The sequence below is a fragment of the Nicotiana tabacum genome, chromosome 8, assembly GCF_000715075.1.
Source record: "Nicotiana tabacum cultivar K326 chromosome 8, ASM71507v2, whole genome shotgun sequence".
Lineage (NCBI taxonomy): Eukaryota > Viridiplantae > Streptophyta > Magnoliopsida > Solanales > Solanaceae > Nicotiana > Nicotiana tabacum.
The window spans coordinates 210869745-210892514 of NC_134087.1; the positions used below are offsets into that span (position 1 = coordinate 210869745).

A 22770-nucleotide genomic window follows, 5' to 3' on the forward strand; every position below is an offset into this window, starting at 1 on the left:
TTGGGGCGATAATGTTTGTCTTTCTACTTATATTGGTTATTGCTTACACGTCTTGTTTTAGACTTTTAGTTATACTATGCTTTCTGCCACACTGAAACGTAATCATATAGATTGAAGTACATTCTTTTGCCTTGTTTCTGCTGTCTGCTAAAGACTGTTGCATCGTTTTTACTTTGCAGGTTAAGACCTCCCCGCAAGAAATATGGCCAAGCATCATCCTGACTTGATCATGTGCAGGAAGCAGCCAGGAATAGCTATTGGGCGACTTTGTGAGAAATGTGATGGAAAGTGTGTGATTTGTGATTCCTATGTGCGTCCTTGCACACTTGTCCGAGTTTGTGATGAATGCAACTATGGATCATTTCAAGGTCGTTGCGTCATCTGCGGAGGTGTGGGCATTTCTGATGCATATTATTGCAAAGAATGTACTCAGCAGGAGAAAGATAGGGATGGTTGTCCCAAGATTGTCAATCTGGGTAGTGCTAAAACAGATCTGTTCTATGAACGGAAAAAATATGGTTTCAAGAAGAGATGAGGATTTGGATTCTATCCTTGTTTCTACGTACTGGTGTAGTTCACTACAATGAGTTTCTTACTAGTATGAAGGTATCAAAAGTAGGCATTCCAGTATAGGCCATGTAACTTTTTCCTATATTTCCTTGGATCTTAGCGATATTACATACTGGTATCACAAGTTTAACCTATTGTAACTTTGTATCGTTTTATGGATATCCAACAAAATGCTTCTCTCTATTGGGTGTGAAGGGTGTACTTCATTTTATGTTTCCTGATAGTTTAACTTCCTATGCCCTTCTATCATGGTTCTTGTTCTTTAAATGAAGTAAGTTATTTAACTAAAGGTGATGCGATTTATAGCAGAAAGTTACACAAAGGAAGAGCTTATGTGCATGAGCTAAACAGAGAATCAGTTGAAGTATAGAATTTTACTAATGACATACATATCTGTGCATTCAGCGCACCTTGTGTTGCGACAATTGTGTTCTACTCCCAGAGGACTCAAAAGGGATTCACGTAAGAGTTCGCACCTCAAAGGGTGATGTAGACAGTCTACCTTAATGCAAGCATTAGTGGCTGATTCCATGGCTCGAACCGGTAACCTATAGGTTGCACAGAGATAACTTTACCATTGTCCTATAGGTTGCACAGAGATAAGTTGAAGTCTCTATCTACGATCAGATCCTTTCTGAACTCCCCTATGACCGCTTATCAAAGACTTTACCATTGTTCTAAGGCTCAACGCTCCCCTTCGACTCCCAAAGGACTCAATTTGAAGAAATCCAGATTCATAGATATCATCAACCCAATACTTAATACTTATCTACACTGTATAATTTTTGACACTTCTTGGACAAGGGTAGTTGAATCCACCAACCCAATAGATATCATCCCCAATAATGGTCAAGGCATAAGAGCAGTTTTATTAGTGTTATAGCAACGAAAATATTTCATAGGGGCATTCCGGGATAACTACCCTTCATTTCCTAATCTCTTCATTTCTTCAAGTTCCTACTTGGATTGGAGGCACTTATCATGGTTAAAAATCAATGAATAAGATTAATTGAATAAAATAAAATCCTAACCATAGTTAAAATACTTAATTCCTTCTTTTATTATATGAAATTGAGGATTCAAGCTATAAATCGAATACGGGTGTATGATAAATATATATTACGATATATTCGATTAATTAAAGTTACTGAATTAAAACTAATAAAATTTAATTTTTATAAAGACCTAATGATATTTTATTTAAAAGATATCTCGTGAAATAGTTGAGAAATTCAAAAATAGACAGATTTACAAGTGGTCATTCAAAAATAGTCACGCTTTCAAAAGTAATCGAAATTTAGACACTTTTCATGTAAAGATAAATCTGAGCGAAAACATTGTTCAAAACCCGAAAAATACGCCAGTATATTATGTTGGAGTTTCAGCATAAGTATACTTGAACTCCAGTATATTATACTGGAATTCCAGGATAAATATAATGGAACTCCAGCATAAGTACACTAGAACTCCAGCATAATATACTGGAGTTCCAGCAAAGTATACTGGTCCAGTATAATATGCTGGAAGTTCATACACAAGTGCTTGAATCTCTAGTATATTATACTGGAACTTTCCGTGTGTTGGAGTTCCAGCATAATATGCTGGAAGTTCATACACATGTGCACCGAACTCTAATATATATATTATGCTGGACCGGTCTTTGTTGCAGCAAAATAGTGGTTATTTTTCAATGACTTGACAAATGCTGGCTATTTTTGAATGACCAGTCCGAAAACTGACCAGCCCGTGCTATTTTTACAAAATATTCTTATACTTTATTTAACATAAACCCAAAAATCAAACTAAAGACCCAATCAATTTAGTACGTCTTAAACGGACGGGTTACTTCGAATCCTAATAGACTTCTATATCAAGAACTTAAAATTATAAAACCTTACGTTGCCTTCTTCCATCCTCAAAATCCTTGCCCTACTACGGCGCACCATCAACGGAGGCTGGAACTCTTCTCCATCTGCCACTGCGACCACAAAAAAGATGTCAAATCTCATGTTTATATCTGTCTTCCTCTACTGCCACAGCTCCAGATATCCCCTCATCCTCAGCTTACCCATTGACTGCCCACCAATTGAGCTAAACCCTTGCCAGTATCAACAATTGGATGTAGGCAGCTACTACTAAGCTATCTGTGCTTTCTAGCTCGGTGGAGGCCCAGTCCGTACCTCCACAGCCACAACTCCCAGCCTCAGTGGAGGAGACTCTCAAGGAGCTTTCGGAAAACCAGAAGAAGCTCCTGAAGAACCAGAAGTTAATATTGGATACTGTAGGTACTCATGGAAAAGCACTGAAGGAGCTGGCAAAGGAAACAAAGCAGTTGAGAAAGACTCGCATCAAAGGAGATTGCCTTGGTTGTTTCTCCACTGCTATGTTTGATCATAGCAATGACATTGATGTGTCTTCCTCAAGAATCAAGATCACAATCGAATTATGTCTCCGAAATAGCACAAGGTCATGAAGAAACAACAGAAAGAGCTCGTAATATGACAACAGAAAGAGCTCGTGTTGTGACAACAGAAGGAGCTCGTAATGTGACAACAGAAAGAGCTCGTAATGAGACAGCAGAAAGAGCTCATAGTGTGATGACAGAAAGAGCTCGTAATGTGACAATAGAAAGAGCTCGTAGTGTGACAACAGAAAGATCTCATGATATGACGGTAGAGAGAGCTCGTGTTATGACACCAGAAAGAGCTCAGGCAACCCCATATCTAGTGGCAAAATCGGCTATTGAATTAGTGATAGATGATTTTGATGATCAGGAAAAAATAGGGACAAAACCAAAAATTAAAGGCAAAAATAATGACTGTTGTATCTGCTTAGCAGAATTTAAACAAGGTAATATGTGTTGTCTAATACTTCCTGCTTGCTGTCATAGGTTTCATGTTGCTTGTATTATTCCTTGGTTAGCAAAAAACAAGACATGCCCCTTGTGTCGTACTCGTGTTCGTGTCGTGCCATGCCCTAGGATTGATGATTTATTAAGGCACAGTCAGAGCTTACCGTCTAGTTGTAATGATAGAAACTGTTACATAATAAGTGCGAGTTCAATTCTCACTATCCCCGTTCGACCCCTTGTGTAATAGGATCTCTTGTTTGGATGGTTTGTTATGTATCGGTTCATAATTTATCGTATAGTATTGTATCGTATTTTATTGTATTGTTTTGATGTATATAATGTTTGGATAAATTGTATTATTTGCCGTCGTTTTATGATGTCATGCACCAATAATATGTAGAATAAACTTGTAATATTATAAAGAAAAAGTAATATATACGAGATAGAACTATTGTATAAAAAAGTAGGGTAAAAGATAAAATAAGATTATTTCATTAGGTAACGACGCGACCACACAGAATCGGTTGTTTCATAAAGTGACATTTTTCGTCATTATATAACGACAGATTTAACGATATAATATAATAAAATATAAGTAACAATCAAACAAATATTGTATTAATTAAAGTAACAATACGATACAATATGACAGGTACCAACCATCAAAAAAGTTGTTAAGTGGAATTCAACTTTTCTTTTTAGTGTTATTGAGAAAAAAGTAATATATATTGTTGATACTGAGGAAGTGATAAAATATGTCTATCATATTTTGTTTGTCCATCACACATTTTACTCTAACATCAATATAGTATCAATATATAACATCCCCTATCTTTGAAAGGTTACTTGTAGAACAAAGAGAAATAAATAAGCAAAAATTAGAATTGATGTATTGTGACATATGGTTGAAATACTTGATGCACAATATATGGGTTAAGAGCGAGAAAAAGAATGTAAAAATTTATCCGCATTCGATATTTACAACAAACTATACTAATTTACTATAATTAAGTGATGATATTGAATTGTTATAAAGTTTTTCTAGTTAGTTCTAACAGTTTAATCCTTCCTAATTGACAAAACACAAAATTCAATCATGTGCTTGTACGTTGGAATCACAGTAACCAAACCAAACTAATTATATCAGTTTGGATTGGTTCGATTTTGTCGGATTTTTCAGGTTTTTGGGTTTTTTTGTTACATGTATATTATTTCAATCTTAGTTTATTAAAATTATAGATAAAACTTTAATAAATGAATATTGTATTGGAAAAAATTGTATTTAAATATAAAGGTGACGTGTCGAATACGTGTCGAAACATGTAGACTGGTCAAATGGTCAAAGAATTACAACTAGCCAAGAGGTACGAGTTGCAACAGATACGAGCAAATGGCAGAGGAAGAGACATGGGCAGGAATACAAATAACCTAGCATTTAAGTCATTTATGTCTGAGAATCAAAAGGAATGAATCTGGCAATAGAAAATGGTGCAGATACAGCATTTAATAGGCATTAAATGTGGAATACATTAGAGAATTTGTATTAAATATAATGATTATGTAACGTAGCATTAAATGTCGTTAATTACTCATAATAGCCTCATTATGATTTGGGCAAAACGTATATCCCCAAGATATCTATAAAAGGGGGACATCTGATCAATTGTAAGGACACAAAATACTATTGATATAAACTTTGGTTTACTTGTTTTTCTCTTGATTACTCTCTTGTTACCTAAATTACTTCCTTTTATACACTCTTTTGATTATCAGTAACCCGTGTTCTTCTAAATTCTAGCTTTGACTAAAATTTCATTTTTTGGTTAAACAAATTGGTTCCGTTACCGGGAATCTGATAATCTATTTTCTTTTCGCTTAACTTTCCTTGTTGCATCAACTATGTCGAACAACAATGACAACATCCAAGAAAACCATATAAACCAACAACTTCAGAGAGACCCTCAGGATAATAACTCACTGATTATTTCTCCACAAGGCTCTCCTCGACGATCTCGTGAAGGCACTCCTAAGGGATCTCATATTGATGGACAGGCTCAATTCGAAAATGTTGAAATTATGGATGAGGCTTTGCAAAAACTTATTACCGCACAGGTCAATAAAGCCGTTTAGGCCTTGGTTAGCTAGTTACCTGTTGCACCCCCCACACCTACTCCAAATAACAACACTTTGGAGAACTCTCGTTTCGGGCTTGTTAATTCAGGCAGCGGTGGAACCCCCAATGAGTCGCAGGATGGAGAACCAGATAATTTAGTTAATTCAAATTTACAAAACTTGGTATTAACCTTGCAGAAACAGCTCAAGGAGCAAAGTGAGCGCATAGAGCAGATACCCGGGGTGCCGCCCATAATCAAAGGGGTAGATATGGATAAATATTCACAACAACCCTGGAAGCCTAGTTCTGCTCCACTCCCAATTCCAAAAAAGTTCAGAATGCCTGATATTCCAAAATATGATGGAACGACAGACCCACGAGATCACGTGACTGCATTCACGACGGGTGTAAAAGGAAACGATTTGACTAAGCAGGAGATTGAATCAGTATTAGTTAAAAAAAATTGGTGAAACGCTCACCAAAGGAGCGCTAACATGATATTCTCTTTTACCCGAAAATTCTATAAATTCTTTTGCTGAGCTTGCAGATTCTTTCATCAAAGCACACTCGGGAGCTCAAAAAGTAGAGAAAAGAATGGAGGATATTTTCAAAATCAAGCAAGGGGACTCAGAATTACTTAGAGAATTCATGGATAGATTTCAACGAGAAAGAATGATATTGTCGCGTGTACCTGACAACTAGGCAGCTATAGCTTTCACAAGTAATTTGAACGAAAAAAGCTCGGAAGCTACGAGGAGGCTCAAGAAAAGCCTTCGAGAATTCCCAGCTACAATGTGGAATGATGTTTATAACAGGTATAACACGAAATTAAGGATTGAGGAAGATACTGTTCTACGATTTCAAAAAGAAGAAAAGGTAAGTTCGAGATGTGCGGAGACCGAAAAAAGATTCGGTAAGAACAGGTACGAGCCTTACATGGGACCTGCAGGAAAGGATTCATGGTCAAAGCAGGATAATCAAAGGTACGATCACAGATCAAGAAACAGAGAATCAGGTTCTTCATCAAGATTCAGGAACGAGCGAAATAACTATGAGTCACGAGATGATGATAAAAATTTAAAAGCGAAATTCGGTGGTTACAACTTCAACGTCAGCACCTCCGAGCTTGTATCTGTTTTGAGAAGCATGGGAGATAAGGTTCGATGGCCAAAGGAAATGAGATCGAATCCAAACAGGCGCAACCCTGACCATTGGTGCAAGTTTCATAATGACCACAGACATAAAACTGCAGATTGCAGGTTTTTGCAAAGTGAAGTTGATCATTTATTAAAACAAGGGTACCTTACTGAGTTGTTCAGTGAGAAAGGCAAGCAAGCTTACATGAAGAACATGCAGGAGTCTCCAAAACCACCTTCTCCTAAAAGAACTGTCAACGTTATAAGTGGGGGTGAAGACGTCAAGGGTATATCATATACTGCAGCTAACAAAATTTCCAAAGTAACAATTACCCAAGGGAAACAGGTGCAGCATGTTTTAGAGGAAGACAACATTACATTCAATGATGCAGATGCAGATGGCGTATTAACCCCTCATAACAACGCATTGGTAATATCTTTAATTATACATGATACTAATGTGAAACGAGTTTTGATTGATCCAGGTAGTTTCGTGAACATTATTTTACTAAGAGTATTACGTGAGATGCAAGCTGAAGATAAAATGATACCAAAGGCACATACTCTATCTGGATTTGATAATTCTAGTGTCCTCACGAAAGGAGAGGTAACACTCACCACATTCGCTGAAGGAGTCGTTAAAGATACAAAGTTCCATGTGGCAGATATGGAGATGGCTTACAACATGATTCTTGGGAGACCATGGATCCACGAAATGGATGTTGTTCTTTCAACCTTGCATCAAGTTATTAAATTTCCATCGCCATGGAGAATCCGTCAAATTCGGGGAGATCCACATACAGCCAGGGCTATCAACTCTGTTGCAGATACAAGCATGAGAAATGAAGGTAAATAGCAATCACAGAAGACAGTTGAGGTCACCACAATACAAACCACAACTGAACAAGGGCAAACAAATGTAGATTCAAGGCCTGATACCATTCAAGAACCAGAAGAGAATGAAAATATCAAAACAACAATAGAGGAATTAGAGCCTGTCGTGTTATTTGCTCAATGGCCTGATAAAAAAGTCTATGTTGGAGCCAATCTTAGCCAAGGTATGAGAGGTAAGTTAATTGAATTTTTGAAAACTAACGTGGATTGCTTTGCTTGGTCCCATTCTGACATGACAGGAATACCCCCGGAGGTGATGGCCCATAAACTAAATGAAGATCCATCATACCCTCCTGTCAAGCAAAAGAAAAGAAAGCAAGGAACTTACAAGAATCAGGTGATTCAGGAAGAAGTCCAAAAATTGCTAAAAATTGGTTCTATTCGTGAGGTAAAATATCCTAACTAGTCAGCTAACACTGTTGTAGTTCCAAAGAAGAACGGTAAGTGGCAGGTTTGTGTAGATTACACAGATCTTAATAAAGCCTGCCCTAAAGATTCTTTTCCACTACCACACATAGATTAATTGATTGATACAACTGCAGATCACGAACTATTAAGTTTTTTAGATGCATATTCAGGTTATAATCAGATTAAAATGCATCCGGGAGATGAAGAAAAAACTTCATTCATAATAGACAGAGGGACTTACTGTTATAAGGTAATGCCCTTTGGTCTGAAGAATGCAGGTGCAACGTCTCAAAGGTTAGTTACCAAAATATTTCATGAGCATTTAGGAAAGACTATGGAGGTATATATAGATGATATGCTTGTTAAAACTCAGTATTCAAAATATCACATATCATACTTATCTGACATATTTTCAATTTTGCACAAATTTAATATGAAGTTAAATCCCGAAAAATGTGCGTTTGGCGTTGCATCAGGAAAGTTTTTGGGTTTTCTTGTTTCTAACCGAGGTGTTGAAGTAAATCCTGCACAGATCAAGGCCATTGAGGAAATCCCTGATATAATTTAAACAAGAAAGAAGTTCAAAGATTAACAGGGAGAATTGCAGCCTTGGGAAGATTCATTTCTAAATCATCAGAGAAGTGTTTCAAATTCTTCTCAGCCCTTAAGAAGTAGGATCATTTCGAATGGAATGAGGAATGTCAACAGGCACTTAGGAATTTGAAAACGTACTTATCAAATCCACCTTTGCTGGCAAAACCAAAGGCTGGGGAAAGACTACTCATTTACCTTGCTGTTTCGAAAGTTGTGGTAAGCGTTGTTTTGGTCCGAGAAGAACAAGGTAAATAATCCCCTATCTACTATGTTAGTAAATCTTTGTTAGATGCGGAGACGCGGTATCCTCAGTTAGAAAAACTTGCACTTGCATTAATCATGGCATCTAAAAAGTTAAGACCTTACTTTCAGTGTCATCCTATCGCCGTAGTAACTGCTTACCCTTTACGTAATATATTACATAAGCATGAGCTATCAGGTAGGTTAGCTAAGTAGGCAATAGAGTTAAGTGAATACGAAATCACATACCAACCTAGAACTGCTATAAAATCACAAGTGTTAGCTGATTTCGTGCCCCAATTTTAGCCAAGAGACGCAATTAGAAGCAGAAAAAGAATTACAGGTATTCAATGGGGCTAACCCGGGAACTTGGACTTTATTCACTGATGGCTCATCTAATGTAAAAGGTGCAGGTTTATGGATTGTCTTGGTAACACCTACGGGTGAGACCATTCGACAAGCTATTAAATGTCACTCCATAACTAACAATGAAGCGGAGTATGAGGCTTTGATTGCAGGTCTAGAATTGGTACGAGAGCTTGGCATAAATCAGATTATAATTAAGAGTGATTCGCAACTCGTGGTTAATCAAATGCTGGGGACTTATGCAGCTAGGGAAGCAAGGATGCAACAATACTTAGAAAAAGTACAGGAATTGATAAAGCAATTTCAAACCTGGAAAGTTATACAAATACCAAGGGATGAAAATGTTGAAGCAGAGGCCCTAACTAATCTCGCATCTGCAGTTGATGTGGCAAGTGATGCAAACGCCTCAGTTATATATTTGTTTCATTCAGTTCTCGATCCTGATAAGAATGAGGTAAATTTTAATAATTTAACTTGGGATTGGAGGAACGAGATTGTTGCTTTTTTGCAGTATGGTACCGTCCCTGATGATAAGAAGAAAGCTCATGCGCTTCGAAAGAAGGCTGCTCGGTACTGCTTAAAGCAAGACAATTCGTATCGCAAAATATTCGGTGGTCCCTTAGCAAGATGCCTCGGACCTTCACAAATGGAGTATGTAATGAAAGAAATATACGAGGGACATTGCGGGAATCATGCAGGAGGAAGGTCATTGGTAAGAACCTTAATTAGGGCAGGTTATTACTGGCCTAAAATGGAAAATGAAGCAGAAAGTTTCGTGACCAAATGTGATAAATGTCAAAGGTACGGTAACAATATGTATAGACCTGCAGAATTATTACATCCTGTCATTGCCCCATGGCAATTTATGAAATGGGGAATGAATATCGTGGGTCCGTTACCACAAGCAAAAGGACAGGTAAAATTTCTGTTTGTACTCACTATTATTTTACTAAATGGGTGGAGGCAGGAGCATTTAAACAGGTGCAAGAAAAGGAAGTCAAAGATTTTCTTTGGCGGAATATCATATGCCGATTCAGTGTACCAAAGGAGATCGTGTGTGATAATGACCCTAAATTTATTGGAGCACAAATCACAGAATTCTTTCAAAGTTGGCAAATTAAAAAGATTACGTCAACACCTTATCATCCGGAGGGTAATGGGCAAGCAGAATCAACGAACAAGGTTATTATCAATAATTTAAAGAAACGATTAGAGGAATCAAAAGTTAACTGGCCCGAAGTGTTACCTGGAGTTTTATGGGCATATCGCACAACCGCAAAAACAAGTACAAGAGAAACACCATTTTCATTGGTTTATGGAGCTGAGGTTTTAATTTCAGTTGAGATAGGGGAACCAAGTACGCGGTTCACACAGGCAACACAAGAATCTAATGACGAGGAGATGCGGGTCAATCTAGATTTACTCGAGGGGAGGAGAGAAGTTGCATTGATAAGAATGGCGGCACAAAAGCAAGTCATAGAACGATATTACAACCGAAAAGCACGCCTCAGATTCTTCAAAGTGGGGGACTTCGTGCTTAAAAATGTTTTTCAATCCACAAAGGCAGCTAACGCGGGTAAATTAAGTCCAACATGGGAAGGACCCTATAGAGTTCGTGATATTGCAGGAAAGGGAGCATATGAGCTGGAGACAATGGATGGCAAGATACTACCTTCACATTGGAATGTTGTTCATTTGAAGAGACATTATTTCTAAGAAATACCCACAGTCAGGTATCACTATTTCAAATTTAATTTTTGAATTGTTAAAATTTTACTAACAATTTTAGATGATAGGCAAAAAGCTAACCCGTACTAAATGATGAGTCATGACCTGTAAGGCACACGGAATAACCTAAAATTCCTGGCCTAGGGTTACAATATTCTGATAGAAATTTATACGGGTTAAGCAGTCTTCATCTAAAATCGCATCTCCGAGTCCCGTATGCTTTTCTTTTTCAAGAAAAGGACCAAATGAGAGAATCTATCAAGTGCTCGAGGCTTCATACTTCAACACTCAAACACTTGGGGGACTACATAATATACACATATATGTGTATAAAGAAGGCAAAGAAGATTAAGAAAAATCAAGCCTAAAAGAGTCAAGTGCAGAGTAAAGTCACAAGGTCACGAGATGAAGCCACGAGCTAAGGCCAAAGAAAAACCTCACTATAGTTAGGCTAAAGGCTATGTACTAAAATGGGTTATAAGAAAAAACTCTGTGTCTATTATTCTTCTTTTGAAAAAATCTGTTACAAGAAAAACAGTTACGAGAAAGTTATAGATGTAATTCAAATACATGTAAAGTATTATTCAAAACTTGTCAAAGTTATTTCAAAGTAACATGTGTGTTCCTATTTATTTTATCGTATGATAATACCATTATGAAGTTGAGACGTCTTCTTCATTAAGTGTCGAAATATAAAAGGGCTCTCTTTTATAAAACTCATGTTTAATTAGTTAATCATGAGATTAACAGAAGCATTTTCGAAGAACAAAAATGCAAATTATTCTATAAGTCCTTAAAAATAAAGGTAAGAATAAAGCAGACAGAAGTTTAAGATAATAACATGAAAAACTTCTTAATACCTAAAAACTGAAGACTAAGTACGAACTTAGTCATAAAGCTATGAAATTGTTTATACAAATTGCCCCATAAAAGACTTGGGGACTTGCGTTTCCAAATCCAATCCTCAAATGAAACTAAGGGTTTGATTACGATTTTCCAAAATAAAAACAAAAAACAAAATTATTCAAATGATTAAAACTGGTCACTGAAAAGTTTGTGGAACTAAAGCAAGAGCATCAATAGCAGTGGGCTCAATTTGGGCAGGCGCATCAACAGATGCGGTTTCAACTTAGCTTGCAGCAACATGTTCGATTGGGCTTGAAAGAGTCGGGATACCCGTATCAGCTTCAACATTTACGGGAGCTTCAACCACGGGAGAAGGGAAGTCCTGAGTTTGCTGAGCTTTTTTAATGGTTTCATTGATCTTAGCTAACTCCAACTCCAGGTTGAAGTTTTCTTGGCCAACCTCATTTAGGGTATCTCGACGTGAATTCAAAAATGCCCAACTTACCTCAACAACAGATTTTTCTTCAAGGGTCTCATAATCCTTTTCCCAATTAGCAATCTCATTCTTTAGCTCTTTATTTTCAGCCAAGGCGGAGTTGTAAGAAGCTTGAAGAGAGGCATGGGAGTTGTCTAAAGCATGAACCTTGTCAGCCGAGACTCGAAGGTCTTCTTGTGCTTGACCCAAATAGACATTAAAGAAGCGGCAAAATTCAAGAATAACTGGGTCAATAGCTGGTTTGAACCCTAAAGTGAAAGGGTATGTATAAAAAAAAGAGAACCCAGTCAAGTAAGAAGTAATTCTATGATTTGGATTAGGGATAATAATGGGAAAATCATTACTCCAATGGCAGTCTTTGCGAACTACAGGAGTCAAAACTTGTGTAATTTAAGTGGGGTAAGCATTAGCACAGTCTAAGGCGGAAACCTGGTTTCTAAGAGATTCCCTATCATGGTAAAAAGATAATTATGTAGGGACTATCTCCTCTACTAAAGGTTCACCTAATGGTTCAGAAGGTTCTTTATCCCTAGAAGAAGATCTGTGAGAAAGGGAACCTCTGGTTCTGGAAGAAGGACCAGAACTAGGAGAAGGTATAGACGAACCACCACCGCGAGTAGACCCTAAGCTACGAAGTCTACCTCCCCTTCTATGTCTAATGGGGGCATTAGGGAAGGTATTAATAATGGGAACTCTCCTAGGGTTAGGATTTGGTGAAGACATGGCGAAGGAGAAGAATGTGAGGGATTAAGTGTTCAATAAGCTTTATGTGGTAAAAGACAAGGAGAGAAGTTATATTTATATTAGTATGCCACCGCCAAAGATAAAAGTGCAGTGATGGAAGGACCATAATAATGATAACTGACACTTCGTGAATAGTGGAGCCGTAAAAAGCCTTGAAAAGGGCTGCAAAACTGCAGTACTAATAAAAAAAAGACATGTGTACGGAGCATTAAATGGAAGAGACAATTGAAGTGTCAATTTGGTCATAGCATTAATGGTGACAAAAATTCTCTTTTAATGAAATCCACTTCCCAAATTTTCAACTGATGAATAAATGGAAAGTGGGGAGACTATCTGTATTGGGAAAAATTGTATTTAAATATAAAGGTAACGTGTTGAATACGTGTCGAAACATGTAGACTGGTCAAATGGTCAAAGAATTACAACTAGCCAAGAGGCACGAGTTGCAACAGATACGAGCAAATGGCAGAGGAAGAGGCACGAGCAGGAATACAAATAACCCAGCACCCATACCTATCTAAGTCATTTATGTCTGAGAATCAAAAGGAATGAATCTGACAATAGAAAAGAGCGCAGATACGATACGACATTTAATAGGCATTAAATGTGGAATACGTTAGTGAATTTGTATTAAATATAATGATTATGTAACGTAGCATTAAATGTCTTTAATTACTCATAATAGCCTCATTATGATTTGGGCAAAACGTATATCCCCAAGATATCTATAAAAGAGGGACATCTGATCAATTGTAAGGACGCGAAATACTATTGATATAAACTTTGGTTTACTTGTTTTTCTCTTGATTACTCTCTTGTTACCTAAATTACTTCCTTTTATACACTCTTTTGATTATCAGTAACCCGTGTTCTTCTAAATTCTAGCTTTGACTAAAATTTCATTTTTTGGTTAAACAAATATATGTTTAGTAAATATGGAAAAAAATTGACAAACATATGATCTATTAAAATATTCTAATGGGAGAATTTTTTTAGTAACACATGATAACTATTTTCTTAGTCGTCTAACAATAATTTTTCGTTAATTTACGCTTTCAAGGTTAATACATGAGAGGATACCAAATATTTCTATATTTTCTAAAGAAAAATCACTATAAAGTCTTAAAAATATAAAAATTTATATATTTATATGTCGGTTTGGTTCGGGTTTTTTTACTCAATAACAAACTAAGTCAAACCAAACCTAGTCGGATTTTTTAATCAGTTTGGTTTGATTTGTCGGTTTGGTGCTGTTTTCCGGTTCGGTTTGAACAACCCTAGCCCACGGCCACTCACCCATCAAAAAGGAAAATAAAATGAAATCGAAGAAAATGATAATACAATAAAAATAATGGTAGATCATATTTAAAATTCAATATATATAATGCGACTGGTTAGACTTGTATTTTTATAAGTTGTATGTATAGTTTTAAATTTCTTTTTAAGGTATGGGGTTGAAAATTCTAGAAGTACAAACAAAATAGGTTCGGCCTCTTGGTTTGTTTTGGATAAATAAACATATTTGCAGACGGCTTGTGGGCTTATAAACACATCTTATGACTGCGATGCGTATTCATCAATTAAATCTTATAACTCGCTAATGCGATTTATAAGTCGCTCTTCAGACAATGCTAATTATTAATCGCATTCGTTTATTCATTTATTTATAAGCTGCATTTACAATTTGTATGTTGCTCTCACTAAATGCGATTTATAAGTCGTATTCATTAAAGAGATATGTTTATAAAGTGCTACTAGCTAGCTGAGTTTGTAATTTAATTTTGTTGATTCTTGTATCCTTTTAAATAGAGCTAGGCTTGTTTAATCCTAGAAAGACATTTCACACCGCTGAAATAGTTTTTTAGGACAGTGCCTAGCACAACTCAAGTCAATTCGTGTATCCGCTTACAAATAATATTGAAACAGTGTTATTATTGAAATTCTTGGAGGACAAGATGCGGGAAGTAAGACTCAGATGGTTCAGACACATTCAGAGGAAGAGCACTGATGCACCGGTGAGGAGGTGTGAGCGACTGGTTGTAGTGGGCACGCGGAGAGGTAGAGGGCGACCTAAGAAGTATTGGGGAGAGGTGATCAGACAGGACATGGCGCGACTTAGGATTACTGAGGACATGGCCCTTGACAGGGAATTATGGAGTTCGATCATTAATGTTGTAGGTTAGGGGAAAGTTGTGAATATTTCTACAGCACAATAGAGTGAGACTAGCTAGTTAGGAGTTAGACGAAGAATGTCATTGGTCGTCTATTGATGCAGGGCTTTACCTGCTAGTTTTACTATACCAGCCATCTATTTCGTATTTCGTATTTCGTATTTTGTACTCTGTATTTCATATCTCTTATATTGCTGTTATTTATTATGCATTTTTATGGTACTAATATATCGGCTCCTGTTGCTTTTTTTTTAGCCGATGGTCTCCTGGAAACAACCTATCTACCCTTCGGGGTAGGGGTAAGGTCTGCGTACATATTACCCTCCCCAAACCCCACTTGTGGGATTATACTGGGTCGTTGTTGTTGTTTTCTTTTACTACATCACGAAATATACAAAGGCAAGGAAAAAAGGTAATTTGCATGACTGTAAAATTCCATCTCCGCACAATCTGCTCGTGTAATTTATCTCTAATAATTGATCTGAAATATAGAATCAATATTGTTCCAACTTCCTCGAATTAGAGCACTACGCCAAATATATGATTATAATATTGAGAAAATTCAAGTAAAACAACCTCAAATATCTCACATAAAACACTCATGGCAAAGACATTCAAGAAGCAGGTATACGAAAAATCAAGAATGCTCTAAAAGGAATATTACCTCTGTACATATCAAAAAATATGTTCCCAGTGATTGAACCAAGAGCAGCAAATACATGGAAAAAGAGCACCATTGTTGTCAGGGGTGGCTCTAAGCAGACACGGATCTAGGATTCGAAGATGACGGGTGCCACCATAATTTTCTTTAATGTAGACTATGTAATAATTAATATATAGCTTGTTCAGAATGCTTGTTCGGTTCATTTTTTTTAGTTTATTCGGGCAATTTGATAGGAACTTTTTATTTGCAAATATGAAAATTATATCTCTATCTCCTATGCTACTTGTTACATTTCACAGGATATTTTATTGTTATGTAATTACATCAGGCATCAAGGAGAAGATTAAATGATTTGAGATTAAGAGAAATGCTTATTTTATGACATTTTAAATTTTGGAGGCTCTTTTTTGAGTGTTCTTGTTAAAGATCACAGATAAAATAATAAAATACAGAGAAAAAAATATAAAAAAGATAATGAACGAAAAATAGGAAATTAGGAGGCAGCCAACAAGAAAAATGATTGGGACAAAGGAAATAAAAAGCACACGAAAAGGAAAGTCAGATAAAGTTCAAGATAAATTCGAACTTGAATTTTACACACGAGAAAAGCTTTCCAAAAGGTTTACCAACCATGGCACCTTTGTTTAGTCTGCAATTGGGGGTGGCGGGATCAAATATTTAACCTAGTTTAAGAAAATTTCTACATAAATATACAATAATTTTACCAACACAGCGGGTGTCATACCACCCCCACCTTAAAGGGTGGATCCGTCGTTGGCTCTAAGGCTAGGCCAGTGAGGCCGTTGCCTTAGGCCACCAAATTTGAAGGCCCCAAATTTATTTTAAACTTTTATTATTATTATTATTACTGTATATATAATTTATATCAATAATTATTATAAAGAAAAGTGCTACATTATATTTTTTTTAATTTGATTGAGGTTATTTTATACCAATAAGTTCATAAATTATGATGAATTTCTTCAATCATTAATTAGTATATTTCCTTTACTTTTCAATTTTATTTTAACCTTTTTATATAGGAATTAAGTTATATATATGGATAACATAATGAATTTCTTATACAATCGTCTCTTAAACTGCACGAGCGCAAAAGCATTCATGCACTTGTTTTCGTTTGGTGTAATTAAACATATTATATTAGGTGATTTATAATTTATTATATATATTGACCAATAAGTGCTACTTAATAGAATGAATTATAATTATCGTTTAAATTGAGCAAAAGGAGTAAATATTTTTGACACCATCAATACTCAAAAATTAAGCTATTACGTTATGTATGTTTTTTTCTTTTTCTTGTTCGTAATGATGGTCAAATCAAAAATTTTATTTTGAGTTCGTGACCTCAACATTGATAATCCATCACTTTATTCTTTGTGCTCTGCTTCCTAATTTTTCTTTTAAATTCACTATTTTCTGTCTTAAATGAATAATTTATTATTTAGAAAGCATATTTTGTTGTTAGTGTAAAAATTTTATAAACTAAGCAATTGATCTTCCTATATATTTGAAAGAAAATCATACATGCAATTGGAATAGTGATGGAATAAGGGAGGTGAAAGAGTTATGCTTTTCTAAGAATTCTGTCGAGTGTTACTTGGAAAAAGCAACCTGGACCATTATACCCTTTATTTTATTGTGTTAAATGTCAGTTTTGCCCCTGGTCGACCATCTTGACTCTTCTATATAAATAAATATAATAGAAAATATAATATAAAAAAATAATTATTGTGTTAAATGTGAGTTTTGCCATGGGTCGACCATCTTGGCTCTTCTATATAAATAAAAAATTCTCCTAATCTTCATTTCAATTCTCCATTGTTGTCGGCAGAAATTCATTTCCAGGCTTCGAGCCAAAATGAAATTGTAACTGCTGAGCAATTGACATGTTTGTTTTGTCCTTTTTTTTTCTCTATAAATTGATTTGTCGTACATTTATCTCCGACTTGATTTTATTTAAAGATGAAGACAAGAACGGTTGCTCTGATGGTAAGCAACCCCCACTTTTAACCGAGAGGTTGTGAGTTCGAGTCTCCCCAAGAGCAAGATGGGAAGTTCTTGGAGGGAAGGATGTCGGAGGTCTATTTGGAAACAGTCTCTCTACCCTAGGGTAGGGGTAAGGTTTGCGTACACACTACCCTCCCCAGACCCCACTAAGTGGGATTATACTGGGTTGTTGTTGTTGTTGATTTTATTTAAAGGTTTGAGTCTTTGGTTTTTGATTAAAAATTTTGAATCAGCCTTTGAAGTTTTCCTGAAATTCTTTATACTATCATTTTTTTTTTTGAGATAGTAAGCATAATAATGAGTCCCATTGTCTTAAGTACTTCACACAATTATTAATTGACATAAAATGGTACCCCCTCAACACCTGTGGATAAATCCATTATTGACATAAAATGGTACCCCTCAACACCTGTGGGTAAATCCATTATTGACATAAAATGGTACCCCTCTTAATGCGACTGGTACAAACTTAACATGGATGGGGCCTTCAAACACGAAGGAAATAAATCTGGTATTAGAGGAGTCTTCAGAAACCATAAGGGAAAATGGATATTAGGGTTTCAAAAAATAGACAATGCTCTTTCACCCTTACATTCAGAACTCTAGGCAATCCTTGAAGGCATAAGAATAGCAACGCAATACGACTTGTTTCCATTAGAAATAGAAACAGATTCCACTGAAGCCATCTATGCATTAAACAAAGATCACTTTGTCATGACTAATACTGTTTATTCATGCAGGTTATTGATGCTCCAACAGAAGAACCTGTTCCTATGGCATAATTTCAGTGAAGAAAATCAAGTAGCACATTTTTTGGCAACAGATGCATGTAAGGATACTTTTTGGCAACCATGCAAGGAGACAGCTAAACTACATCCAACACCGCCTTTTTTGTAACCTCACAGCTAGCAAAGGATTTGGATGTTGTTCACCTTAACAAAAAGTCACTAGACATTGCGACATGTAATAGACTAAAACTTATAGGAAACCAAAATGTCACAAACATCGGCTCACCAAGTTGTAACAAGTTTTACTTTCAAAGCGTATGTACCAGAAACAATTTCTAGTCTTTATATAATATAACTATCCATATTATCAAAAAAAAAAAAACACTTCACACAAATACTCAATTTCCACATATATTTTGTAGTGAGGTTCCACTATTTATTGAACTTCAACTTTTTATCCGAACTCTTCCAATCTTTTAGTATTCAACTTTTAAAATTAATTTACAATTTTAGCTCAAAATTGTCCAAAGACCTATTTAATATTTATTATGGTTTCAGAGTCACATTTGCTTTATAAACCCAAAAACATTAACCCATGGGTTAACAACAGACAAAAGTTGTTCCTGAAATTTTCGTTGTTGTCCCTTTTTGTATCAATGGCTCAGTCATTTCTCTTGCAATTAATGGATCTTTTCATTGTGGTCTAAAGATCCTTTTTGAGCAAATTGAAAATCTTATAAGAAAACTCTAGACTACGATCTAAAATTTTATAAATTATTACGAACCGTTATACCCCAATCTAATATTTTATGAGCAAATAAACTCGAGTTTAATGTTGTTTGAAAGGGTAATTTTTCGAGGGCTATATTTGCATAACTTTTCAAAATATGGGTAAAATCTAAACAACATCCTAAAAAAGAGACATTTGCGTAAATCGATCCTATCTATTTCAGAAGCTTCTTTACTCACGAAAAATTAACGAAAAGAGCCATCCAACCAACTGATTAAACTGAAAATAGTTGACGGATATATTTTATATAATATATATAATATCTCATAATGATTATATATATAATCATGTATAATTAATATATAATGTAAAAATCTCTTAATTTTTTAGTTATCGGGCCTAGGTTCCCAAAAGAGATTTTTTCTTTCCTATACCATATATGAAACCTTATTACCAAAAATGTGCATAGTTTCTAATTTACCCGCCCTGTCCACATTTTTTCTACAGTTATTATACCAATTATTAAATACTAATTAATAGTAACTAAATATTCCTAATTTGTCGAGCTAAAATTAAGGAACAAAATATTCTAAAAAGATTTGGCGTAAATCAGATCAAATCATATTCTTCCAGATATTCCTATTTAGGCGCGCTACAATTATGGAAGTAAATATTCTTCCAGATATTTTCCACCATTGATAGCCATTAAAAAGCTTGAAAGCTTTGAATTAAAATTTGGGTTTTCAAAAATCATTATTTGTTTGGATTGAGTATTGTTAAAAATAATCGGGAATATGGTTTGGAGTTTATATCTCAATTTTGAGAGTTTTTGGTGAAGATTAGACTTGGTTTTGACTGAATTTCAGATTGAAACTCGAAGAAGAAGAAGAAGACATATTGCAGAAATTGTAGATTATTTGTATTCTGATTGTAGATGCTTTATTTTCTGTTTTCACAAATAAAAAAACGGCTAAAACTCCTACAAATCTTCTGAAAAAACACAATTATGTCAAAAATCACAATTATGCTACAATTGGATGGGAATTGGGATATAAAAATTCAATGTACCCGGTTTATAGATATTTTGTAGATAAATTGTAGATTATTTGTATTCAGATTGTAGATGCTTGTTTTCTGTTTTCACAAATAAAAAACGACTAAAACTTCTACAAATCTTCTGTAAAAAACACAATTAAGTCAAAAATGCCAATTATGCTACAATCGAATGGGAATTGGGATATTAAAATTCAATGTGCCAAGTTTGTAGATATTTTGTAGATAAATTGTAGATTATTTGTATTCTGATTGTAGATGCATTGTTTTCTGTTTTCACAAATCCAAAACGACTAAAACTCCTACAAAATCTTCTGCAAAAAATGCAATTATGTCGAAAATACCAATTAAGCTACAATTGAATGAGAATTGGGATATTAAAATTCAATGTACCTAGTTTGTAGATATTTTGTAGATAAATTGTAGATTATTTGTATTCTGATTGTAGATGCTTTGTTTTCTGTTTTCACAAATCAAAAACGACTAAAACTTCTACAAATCTTCTGCAAAAAATAGTCTACAATTCTTCTTCTTCTTCTTCTTCTTCTTCTTCTTCTTCTTCGAGTTTCAATATGAAATTCAGCCAAAACCAAGTCTAAATCTTCACCAAAACCTCTCAAAATTGAGATATAAACTCCAAAACATATTCCCAATTATTTACAACAACACCCAATCAAAACAAATAATGATTTTTGAAAACCCAAATTTGAATTCAAAGATTCAAAGCTTTTTAATGGCTGTCAATGGTGGAATTGCTGCTCTCTTGTCTCTTTGAAGGTTTGTTCTTTTTCATTGAGAAAATTTGAAACTGAAGGTAAATGTGTGTATGAACTTTGAAGATTTGATTTCAATTTTGATGAACTTTGTTGTTCTTCATTGATGAACTTCAACTGGTGTAAAATAGGGAACCAACTTTGTTGAAAGGTTTCTTCAATTTTCTATGAATTTAGAGGGAGAATTTGGTTTTAGAAGATGGAAAATAGTAAAAAGAATGTGGGTATGGGTAAAACGTGGGTGGGACTGAGGGGTTAGGAGAGAGAAACATGCAGATTCCTTTAATTAAGGAGTAAAAAATGTACAATTAATTATACCATTAATTAATTATGGTATAGAATTGGTAATTTGATATACTAAATATAATTAAGTCAAACCTTAAACATTGAGGGTAATAATGTTTTCTATGTGGCATAGGAATGTAAAAATTCCTTTACTCATTTGGATCACCCGAAATTTGGCCCAAAAATAAATTCCAACCCATTGGGCCTCGTGTCGCATCAGTATATAACCTCAGAAATTAGGGTTTTTGTTCCTCCTTAGGATTTCAACTTTTAGCAGCATCAGAGCTTATCGCCGAGAATCTCCAACCGGTGAAAATGGTACGATTCTACTCACAACTATTCAAATCAATACAGATTTAAGCTAGTAATTTTATTTACTTATTTAATTCCAATATTTTTATTATGAAGCCGTCACATAAGACATTTATGATTAAGAAGAAACTGGCGAAGAAGCAGAGGCAAAACAGGCCCATTCCTTACTGGATCCGTATGAGGACTGACAACACTATCAGGTATATTAATTTGTAGTAATTATTTTTAATTATTTTTGGCTGATTTTTGTTTATTTCACTAGTGAGATTATATTTTGTTCATTTCACTAATGAAAATTTGATTTTGTTTTTTCAGGTACAATGCTAAGCGCAGGCACTGGCGTAGAACCAAGCTAGGGTTTTAAGGTGGAGGACTCGAGCTTTATTCATGATTTTAATGAAAAAAACTTGTCGGATTATGTCGTTCGTTTTATAGGAGCTTATTTTGTGATGAAACATGATGTGTTTTAATTTCAATGGAGTTTATATATTGAATGATGATTTATGATTTTTTTTCTGGTTAATTCTAGGTGTTTTAATGCTGGTTTAATAGTAGTATTTGTTGATTACTTTCATGCATTGAATAATCTGTCTGTGATTTTCACTTGTGTGGCAGCATTGGTGAAAATTAGAATTTGTATGGTCAAATTTTCCTATATACTTAGCTCAATGCTAGAATTAACCTGTTCAAGCCCTGTGCCATGTGGACTAAGCTTTGTATTTAAGTTTAGAAATGTAGAGGAGCTGGCTCATTATCCCTGAGTTTCGAAGACTGCGGTTAGTCATAAGGGTTGGTCCCAGACCAATTTCCTGGTCATAAGAAAAAACACTAGAATTCACCTAGGATATTATTAGAATGTTTGTGTATAAAAGGAAAGCACGATTGACAAGAAATGAAATAAAGAAACAAATTTTTTTGAGAAGAGGTAATGAGTAGCTCAGTGGGGAAGAAATGCAAAGAAGAAGCAAGGATATGACTGCATACTGGATTTTGGTTTGGTTGTTGTGTGGGTACCGGAGGCTCCTGGTTAGTTTTAC

At 35.1% G+C, this 22770-nt stretch overlaps 1 protein-coding gene across 1 annotated transcript; it reads left to right on the forward strand.

Annotated features, from left to right (window-relative positions):
* The first annotated feature begins 202 nt into the window (after nucleotides 1–202).
* On the forward strand, nucleotides 203–535 carry LOC142161608 (PHD finger-like domain-containing protein 5A). The gene has a single exon (XM_075220830.1). The coding sequence runs from the start codon at nucleotides 203–205 to the stop codon at nucleotides 533–535; it is 333 nt and encodes a 110-aa protein (XP_075076931.1).
* The last annotated feature ends 22235 nt before the right edge of the window (nucleotides 536–22770 follow it).

Excerpts from the sequence above, each read along its gene's own strand:
- LOC142161608 (XM_075220830.1), top strand. The coding sequence starts at position 203 with ATGGCCAAGCATCATCCTGACTTGATCATGTGCAGGAAGCAGCCAGGA.